The sequence below is a fragment of the Mesoplodon densirostris genome, chromosome 11, assembly GCF_025265405.1.
Source record: "Mesoplodon densirostris isolate mMesDen1 chromosome 11, mMesDen1 primary haplotype, whole genome shotgun sequence".
In the NCBI taxonomy this organism is placed as follows: domain Eukaryota; kingdom Metazoa; phylum Chordata; class Mammalia; order Artiodactyla; family Ziphiidae; genus Mesoplodon; species Mesoplodon densirostris.
The window spans coordinates 28,577,818-28,588,200 of NC_082671.1; the positions used below are offsets into that span (position 1 = coordinate 28,577,818).

At 39.8% G+C, this 10,383-nt stretch overlaps 1 protein-coding gene across 9 annotated transcripts in view; it reads left to right on the top strand.

Moving 5' to 3' along the window:
* BICD1 (BICD cargo adaptor 1) overlaps positions 1-9,571 on the top strand; it is a 206,304-nt gene extending 196,733 nt beyond the window's left edge. For 3 of the 9 annotated variants that reach the window (XM_060112196.1, XM_060112195.1, XM_060112199.1), the window contains 2 exons: positions 5,398-5,473; positions 9,484-9,571. In XM_060112196.1, coding sequence (XP_059968179.1) covers positions 5,398-5,473; positions 9,484-9,571 — 164 coding nt within the window. Of the gene's footprint in view, positions 1-5,387; positions 5,476-5,596; positions 5,667-9,483 lie in introns of those variants that run through there. The other 6 variants (XM_060112197.1, XM_060112200.1, XM_060112203.1 and 3 more) reach the window with 5 other exon arrangements.
* Positions 9,572-10,383: the final 812 nt, after the last annotated feature.

Below are 10,383 nucleotides of genomic sequence, written 5' to 3' on the forward strand. Positions count from 1 at the left end.
CTAAAATGATTTTTGCCAAAAAGAAAGTCTGCTGAAATTTGAGTACAGATTTTCAGTTAGAATTTGTGCCTCTGTATTCCTTTTCCAGTGGGTTTCCTTCAATTAAAACCTATTTATTTATTTCAACCCTTGGCCTGCTTAGAGTTGAGAAGAATCAAGGTCATGATGATCACATTTTCTGACTTGAGAGAGAAAATAAAAGGAAGAGGAAGTTAATATGGTAGATGACAGAATAGAATCTAAAAGATGCATCACATAGGAAGAGGTGAAACATTTTAGGGATTAACATAACGTTAAAAGTATATAAAATATTGCAGGCTGGAGGAAACATGACTTGACAGCACCATCTTTAAACAAAGTAAGCCCATATGAGATAGCAGTGTGATGTGGCTGCCCAAAAACACCACGCAGGCTTCTTCTCTTTTAGTAGAATCAGGATGTCTCAGATGAGCAGGACTCTGCCACCCCTGTCCAGCTGTCACATCTTATCACTCATGGTTTCCTCTCTGAGCACCTCATTTTTAGAAGGTTGTACACAAACTGGAGCATGGTCAGAGAGCAAAGATGTGGGTGTGGGAGGTTGAAATTGTGTCCTGTGAGGAAGAACTTGGATTATTTGGCCTGAGGAAAACTCGGGGGACAGAAATCGTTTTCATGGGTATGTGTGAAGCACTTGATGGAGTTTATGGTCACGAAGGAAGGAGATGTGGGGCCTCCCTGGTGGCGCAAGTGGTTGAGAGTCCGCCTGCCGATACAGGGGATACGGGTTCGTGCCCCGGTCTGGGAGGATCCCATATGCCGCGGAGCGGCTGGGCCCGTGAGCCATGGCCGCTGAGCCTGCGCGTCCGGAGCCTGCGCGTCCGGAGCCTGTGCTCCGCAACGGGGGAGGCCACAACAGTGAGAGGCCCGCATACCACAAAAAAAAAAAAAAAAAAAAAAAAAAAAAAAAAAAAAGGAAGGAGATGTGATGTGGAAAATAAGACATCACGAAATGGTTAGGATGCATTAGTTCTCAAGTCAGGAAAACCAGGGGCTGGGGCGCAGGCCATTCTGTAGAAGACTGTTAGCCACAAAGAGCGGCTGCTCTGCCCTCCTGAGAACATCCAGGCACCAAGGGAGCCACCCCTGCAGCAGCACACTGTCCTCATCAACTCCCTCCACTGCCATCTGAGCCATGTGTGGAGCCAAAAACATAGAAGTGTTCCCGGCCCCCCTCCATGAGGCTCTCCCTCCCATCCCAATCAGTCACCAGTGGGCCCATGCAGTCACTAAGGCACTGACTTTTAGAAAATGGGTTTGTTTTCTAAATTGCATCGAAAAGTTTAAAAACAGTAGACGCCTGAGGGAAAACCATATGACAAGACTTTCTCTTCCTGCCAATGAAATTCATTAATTTCAGCCACCTCTTCATAGAAGCTGGATATTATCCCCATTCCTGCACCTTTTATCTTGCTTTGTGTTTTTGAGGTGACTAGTTGCCTTCAAATTACAGTCAACTGTCTGATGAAGTTCTTATGTTTGTTTGACAATATGTGTCTGATAGTTTCTGATAGTTTCTAGAGGTAGCTGGCATCAATTCGAGAGACAAACAGAGGAGTGAGTAGGAAGTAGGCCTTTAGCATCGGAAACGTTTCACTGTAAACCTTGGCTCTGCCACCTCTTAGCTGGTGATCTTGTATTAACTTAATCAGTGAATGTTTGCGGAGACCTTACTGTGATGCCAAGCTCTGTATTTGTTTCTGGTGGGAGAGATCATGAAAAATGTCAAAGAAAAAACTAGTCTCAGAATACATGAGATTTTAATATAGTCCCATAGATCAAAAATACTTATTTTCCTCATGATAGGAATAGTGCAAATAACAACTACAGAGTGTTGCTGAGACTTAAAACTAATATAAAGTTCCTAGGAGAAATTACATCATGTTGATTCACCAAATAATTTCCTTCCTTCTTTCTCACCAAATAATTTCCTTCCTTCTTTCTCCCCTTTTCTACCTTCCTTCCTACTGGAGGCCTTTGTTTAGGGAGGAATGTCAAATAAGTTCCTGTGTATACCAGGACATATAGATTGTTAAACAATAATATCCCTTATTCACCTCTGACCTTGAGGCACTAACAATCTCTTGAGTTCTGTGACATTTCTCAGGCCTATGGCCTTATAATATAAATGTACAGTGTTATCTAATTCAGTTCTGAGCATTTCAAGTAAACACTTTATAAACTATTTTATTACCAGTAGTAGAGGCCATAAAGAGTTTATAGTTGCTAAGAAGTTCTTTTGCTAATTTGCTCATTTGTTTTCTAGGTGTACAACCTAGATGTCACAACCTCCAGGAAGCATTTCCTGACTACTTAGATTAGTGAATTGTTTCTGCTCTGAGATCCCTACATTTCCCTATCATGGGAAGCATTGCAGTGAGGTGCCTTAAAATCTAATTCAGCCCTTGGATCATACAATCCTGGATTCAAATTCCAGCTCCACCTCTTAGTGAACTTTGGCAAGTTACTTAACCTAGGTCCCCCTTTCCTCATTCACAAATTGGGATTAATAAAGCGAGGTTAAAGGAGAGCACACATAGTAAGTGCCTGCACAGTGCCTGGCACATGGTAAGCAATGAACGAGGGCTCAGTGCTCCCACCACCACATCTCATCATCATCACCATCACCATCATCATCGCCATGACACTTTGTTTGTTGAATATGCTTGTCTTTCTCAATTGACCAGGGACCATGTCTTCTGTTTTCCTTTTATCTCTACCACCTAACACAGTTTTAGACACATAAGTGGAGTTTAGTAACTTGCTTGCTGAATGGTTGAAACAAATTCTGGTGGCCCCAGATGACAGCAGTGGCTTCTGGTGTTCTGAGATGCCTCCTCCTTAAGTCACATACTTCTCATCTTTTATGCCCTCAAAAGCAATGAGATGAGGCCTAGTTCCTTCAAGAATGAGTCTACCAGAGTAGATCCTACAAAGAACAGGTAAGATCATGTAAAGCCCACAGCATCTCATAGCTGGAAGGGACTTTCTCAATCTCTCAACCCACCCCTTTCATTTTACAAAGTACATGCTAAATACACATGGGTTAGCCAAGTCTATGACTGGAAGACTGTTGACCACAGAAGAGGAATTTAGAAGATAATTGAGTCAGAGCAATTAGCTATTTTTCAAATTTCTTTTTTTTTTTTTACTCTTTCACCATCTTATCTATGGAATTTGTTTTTATTCTTTAAGGATAGCCCTTAGCTAAGTACTTATAAATAATAAATGCAAAGTAATAATAATAATTAACCAGAGGTGATATAACTAAAGAGGGAAAAACTGATATTCACTACAAATGTAAGAAATAGCCACCACATATTAAACAATTAATTAAGAGAGTGCATTGTGGTCCTGCTCACCAGTTTTCTAAATTTCATCACAAAGCATATTTCAAATGAACAATAATCTGTGACTGCATTAACAAAAAGAAAAAAAGAAATCTAATGTGAGAGATGGAAAAGAATTTAGACCATTTAAAAACTCTAATTACTCTAATTCTGGGGCTTACCATTCCACAGAGGTCAAAACTTTGCTATAAAAGAACAAAAAACAAAAACAAAAACAAAAACTTTGCTATAGAACAGCTTTATTTATACCTTCCTGGCAATAGGAAAGACAGGCCAGATTCCCAAGTGTTCACATTCATTTGTATTCATTGCATTTACTCAAATATAACAGAAGAGGGCAGCACACATCCGCTTAATTTAAACATGTCTGGTGGCCACATCAAAATAGTTGTCTAAATTTGTCCAACAATTCCTAAATTATCCCTTAGCACAGCCGTTGAAAAAGGTGAAAAGAGCATAAAGGAATTCATCCTTTAAGACTCCTGAGTTTCTACAAAAGGGAATCATTGAGCTAATCAAGCTGCAAAATGGAAAAACAAAGAAAAAATAGAAAGAATTCCCCAAAGCTAAGAAAATGGAAATATTTTTTACATTTGAAAGACTTTTACTGAGTATGATAATCTGAACACCAGCTACTCAACGAATCAGATCTTGCTCCTATTAAAAACCAATAATTAATAAGTTACTCTGCAGCAAAGACCACCTTATAAAAGGGTCTCTGTCTTCAGTGATGTTCTCTTGAATGAACTTAAATCAAGCCTATCTTATATTCTACTTTGCATCACAGACAACTTTAGTGTGTTTGCAATGTCTTATACAAAAGCATGAGCAATTTTCATGAATTTTGGTATTCTGGAGTTATACAAGCAGGTTTTGTTACAATAGAGAACATGTTGGCTTTAGAACAAGTGATGCTTAGATTCAAGCCTTTGAATGTAAATTTCAGTAGAGGCTCATTAATTCGACTTTAAATCCAGAATTTGTGATAATTTGGCTTAAATATTACCTATATAACATATAGGGAAAGAGGTTTGCTAAGCAAATACATAGTCTAAGCAGTTAGCAAGAGGAAATGCTGCAGTTATTTAAGAATAATTGAATTTTTAATTCTAATTTTAACTTTGTTGAAAAATCTTTTTTGTAGAAATATAATGTATGCATTTCTAACTAGCTTCGCAGGTGATCCTAGTACATCAGCCTGATGCCAGTAACCAGACTGCTCTTTGATGATTTTAGAACACCCAGCACATGGTCTTTCTTCGAGTAGCTGAGTAACATAACTGATCAGCTAAAGTCTGAACTTTTACTAGCTAGTGCTTTGTCAGCCTAGTGTGAGCTATAGTGTACGATTTTTAAATGACAAAAATAAAAGTAGATTTCCCATTCAGGTTAGCTTTCTCTGTCAATCCCAGTTACTGACAATTTAATATATATAAAATAAACATCTAAGATTTCTAACAATTCTTGCTTTTGATAAATAAAACCTATTTTCAGAAAACTGTAAAGATGATTTCCTTCTCTAATATCCTTCTATTAATCATGGAAAAGTTTGTATTGCATGCTTTTCTCAATGTACCTATGGGATTGACAATACGCCAGTGTGTCCGACAATGCATACCATTTTGGAATAGCAAATCTAACTGCCGAGCAAGTAATTACCATCATGTTCAGGTTCAGAACTTGAAGATCTTTCATTATGTTAAGAGATTCTTTATTTTTAGATGTAGCTAAATACCAAATATGAATGGCCACGTATGTCCTAAGGTACTTGAGAACTCTCAGGACTAATTTTGTGTCACTGATTTTTAAATACTGTATTTAATTAAGGAAAAAGCCTTGTCTTTTCTATTGGCATCATTCAGGGGAAAAAAAAAAAGCTTAATCCAGATGTTTCTGTGTGAATGCACATTCCTCACTAAATCTCTCAGGCAGCTGCTTAAGTTACTGTTGCTAACACGTTGCTCTGTTGTCTCTTCGTATACGTGTCTAATTTATCAGTTTCTTATAGATTGTCAGCAGCCTGCTGCCTCCGTACCGCCACAGCGCTCACAACTAGCCGGGGGGCAAGACTGCCCGACTCTCAGGTAAATTCTGATGTCCCCACTCTTCCCACCCGGTTGTACATCAGTTCCGTTAGACCCCCAAGCTCTCCTTTCCCACATCATGACGGCCTATACGTAATTATACTTGCCACATTTTATTTCAAATATGGGCTACACAGACACACACTGGATTCCTGAAGTCCACACATGCCCACTGAAAATGCAAGAGAGCTAGAGTTCATTTTACTGGCCACTGGCAAGTAGCCTAAGGCGGCCTTCAGCTCCCCTGTGTGGGTAAATACTTGGTTAGTCCAGCGTTTCATTACCGTCCAAAATATAAAACCTGGAATTGCTTGTCTTTTGTCCTTAGAATATATTTCCCAGGCAAACAATTAGGAAGGATATAAAGCATATCTGATGTCTGTTCCAAGACAACTTTATGAAAGTGTTTCTGTTTTCTGTCCATTCAGTATGCTCAATGAAACTGAAATTGAAAGGTGGAGAAATTGTAATTGGCATTCAAAAAAGAATATTTGCAGTGATAGTGCCTTTTATGTAAGATTAACTGAAGAATTTTAAAGGCAGGTCTACATACTCCCTGGATGCTAAACTGGAGAGTTTGCTAAACAATTTCTTTTCCAATGAAAGCTTTGTAAATCCATTATGAACTTACCTTTATGGTAAATTCCACGGGCGAACTTCCACACATCATCAGAGCACCCCATCAGGACCTAATCATTTTCTTGAAATCCTTCATCTCCAGTTATTTGGCCTCCGATGGTGTCTAGTTTTTATAGTCTGGTTGTGGCTGTTATAGCCTGCTTGTTGTTCTCTCCTTATTTTAATATAACTGTTGCTCTTCTCCCAGGGCAAGGCTTCTGTTGAGTAAGGGCAGGCCCAGACATACTTCCATGTATGTCTGAGGAGTAGATGTCAGTAGCAGGCTGCATGTGGTCATGGGTTAGAGCTGAGAGCTGGGGAGCCACAAGTGCTCCCTGGAAACACAGCAGCAGCCAAAGCCCCAGTGATGACTCGGTCTCTCAGGTGGTTGTGCAGCCAGCTATTTAAGTGGGACATCAAGTGAGCAGGAGAAGTTATGTGATTAAATAGGCCCCAAGCCAGCGTCTTCCAACTGATGTCTCAGCCTGCTGTTCCCACCACTTCCAGCAACAGGTTTTTACTTCAGGAAAGTTCTTCATTAACATACAAACGCCATTAGTAATTTCAGTCATTAAGTAACTGAATATAATTATAAACGTTCAAACCCATTTCAGTGGGATTCTACGTGTTTACACACGTAGAAGGACGTGGGCTCTTAGCCTGCAGTCCGTTCTCCACAAAGTGCCCCCACCCCACCCAGGGCGTGGGGCAGTGCCAGGGCGCAACAGAAGTTCAGGGAGTGAATGAGCTCCGGAGTCACATGACTGGGTTTGAATTGCGCCTCTGACACCGACTAACTGCGTAATTTTGGAAAGTTGCTTTTGCTGGCTAAGATTTCGTTTCTTTACTTGTAAAGTGAGAAAGAGCATGGCTACTGGGAGGATTCAGCAAGGCACAGGCCTGGGCCACAGTGTGCTCTCAATAGCTGTTACTACCACTAACTGTTCTTAGTACCTAACCATTCCTTAAGACAGAAATCTGCTCTCTCATAACCTCTCTAATTTGCTTGGGCAAAAAGTAGAGAAGGCTGCTGTATTAAGTGTTTCAATTAGATAAGAAATGGAAAGGCTAATGAGGAATCTTTTTAAGTTTAATTTATTTCACCTTGCTTTTTTTTTTTGAGAACCAGTTTGACTAAATGATTAGAACTTATTATGATTAAATGATCATGATTATTATGATTAAATTATTTGACTAGAACTTATCAAATACAGTATTCACGTTCAAGAAGTGATTCCTCAATCTGTAAACCAAAAATATGCTTCTGGGGGGCTTCCCTGGTGGCGCAGTGGTTGAGAGTCCGCCTGCCGATGCAGGGGACACGGGTTCGTGCCCCGGTCCGGGAGGATCCCACATGCCGCGGAGCGGCTGGGCCCGTGAGCCATGGCCGCTGAGCCTGCGCTTCCGGAGCCTGTGCTCCGCAGCGGAAGAGGCCACAGCAGTGAGAGGCCCGCGTACCGCAAAAAAAAAAAAAAAAAAAGCTTCTGTCACATAATATACACAGTGCAATTGTATTTTATGCAAATTAAAAATAGTAATACTATAATATGAAATATTTATAATCTATCACTTTAAGAAATCTGAAATAATAAAAAAATTTTAATTATCATGAAACAACACAATGTGTTGGGCCGAGCTATAACCCATGTTTAAGCCATTACTACACACTTCAGCTGGTCAAACAGAAATGCTTGCCTTCCTTTATCAAGAAGAGTATTGAACTCCATGGGTCTTCAAACACTTACGCCTCTGGTACGATGTGACCACCCTGGGCTACTTGCCGTAACTTATGCTGAATAACATGTTTCGTGCCCTAAAAAGAAACTCATTCTAAATCATGCAGATTTAACAGAAAGAAACTCCATTAGGTCTATGGGAAAGTCTATCTGCTGCTCTATTCCCCAGGCCATCTGACTGTTCCTGGAGGGTGGAGGAAGAAGCCTGCCATGCAGTATTCTCTTAGTCCTTGTGTTGAACCTCTAGCTCTCCCATGTTTACCTATCACATTTTAAAATAGATAGGAAAAGTCATTTTTATCACTGGTTGTCCTAACTAGTGCAGAAGAGCATATCTCCATTTAAAACTAAATTTATAGCAGTTCAAAGAGTTTGGGAAGTAAGGGTGATCCCAAGCAGAGGAGTATTGTACATAATTATGATTCTGTATTAAAACTCAAGAGATAGGGCTTCCCTGGTGGCGCAGTGGTTGAGAGTCCGCCTGCCGATGCAGGGGACACGGGTTCGTGCCCCGGTCCGGGAAGATCCCACATGCCGCGGAGTGGCTGGGCCCGTGAGCCATGGCCGCTGAGCCTGCGCGTCCGGAGCCTGTGCTCCACAAAGGCAGAGGCCACAACAGTGAGAGGCCCGCGTACCGCAAAAAAAAAAAAAAAAAAAAACTCAAGAGATATACATAGTATACCAAAGATAAAAATTGTTTAATGCTCATTTTTAATGAGTTGAATAATAGTGTTAGGTTTTTTTAAATTATGATTAAATTAATAAATAACAATAATAAACCTTGAATAGCTTTCTCATGTAACACTCCTGGCAGAAATTATTCTATGGTACTGAGTTTCAAAGTATAAAGGAAAAAGGCAGAGTTTTAGAAAAATGCCAATCTTTTTCAATTAAAAAAAAATACCTATAGTGTGATTTTCCCCCTATTAGTCACATTTTAAGAGGTCTGAACCCAAATCTGTTTTGTAGTATTACTTTAGGAAATTCAATGATTTTGCATCCTTATTCTCCAATACTTTTCAGCAAGACGTTGATGAGCTGGAGCATCTCTGTGTTCATTTAAACTGGAGGCTCTCCAAAGTGGTCATTTTGGAAGCCTGCATTATATACTTGCTCTTCTGTCGTATTTACACAACCAAGCTAAAGCAGATAGCGGAACCCTTAGAGCAGGTCAGACTTCCACAGGCAAATTAGTTCTCCTATTGAATCTACCAGAGAACTGTAGAATCCTCTAAAGCCTTGGTCCAGCATGTCCATGTCCCCAGGAACTTCTTTGAAATGCAGATTCTCAGGTCCCACCCCAGACCTATTGAATCAGAATCACTCCCGGTGATTGCTATGCAATCATTAAAGTTCGAAAAGAACTGATCTAAAGAAATCTTGCAACTAACCCAGAGAACTAGGGGAATGAGACTGTGTGAAGAAATTGAAAAGAGTGATTGCTGGGGAGGCGTTCACATACTATTTCCCCAGTGCGTTTCAGTTTTCTTTTTGGGGGCATTTTTTGGAAAATCTGCAGTTGTCTTGGCATGCTTTAGACTTAAGCCATTTTCTGTGCAAAATTCCTGTGAAGAGAATGTGTCTGTTGAACCCTTACAACTGTGTCTAGCCCCTTGTAAATGCATTTCTGGCTGACATGTTGTTTCTCATTTGCAGTCCTGACATAGCTCTGCCCGATGAGCAGCCACATTCCAGCTCGCAGTGCGCCCCTCTCCACTGTCTCTCCAAGCCTCCTTACCCCTAGTCTTCATCTCCCGTGGACGAATACCTGGGGTGAACGTTTTGTAGCCACACACAGGATACTGCCCAAGATCCAGCGGGTGTTTTCTTCTCGGTGGTTAGATATTTGATTGAATTAATGGCCATCATTTTGCAAGATGAGAGGAAGTTGGGAAGAATAACACAAAGCACAGACTCCGGTGTGATAAAACAATTTATGGTTTCTCTAAGTCACAGATAAACTTCTGCAATCAAATGGCTACAGTTCAGTTAAATCAAAACAAACGAAACAGGAAATATGTATCTCAGATGGCTGGCTTTACCTCGATAGCTTAAGAGAGACCTCAGACAATGTAAAATACATATATTGTAAAATCATCTTTCCTTACACTTCAAATTCATCTACAGAGGTTGATTCTAATTTTTTGTTCATTGATATTTACTTTGTACTTTACTTGCCACATGATTTATGTCTATAAAAATCATTTCCATGAGAGGTGAACTTCATTTATTTTAAAATACACATAATTTGCTCAATTAAGTATGATTTTAATTTAGTCTGAAATCTGGAATTGGCCAGACTGTGGTCATTTTTCTTGCACAAAATGATAAATGAGGTGCATCGGAATGTTAACAATAACTGTATTTTGCTGCTACACTGATATTGTTTATGCACTTACTTTCTAATTGGTAGCTCGTTGTCTGCTGTTTTTTCTGTTTTGTTTTGTTTTTTTAACTAGAATTCTTCACTGGACATTATTAAGTAAATCTAAAAAAGAGACTATGTTATGAGTCATTGACTTATTCAACTTTTGATGGCATCTTTAATTTTTTTTT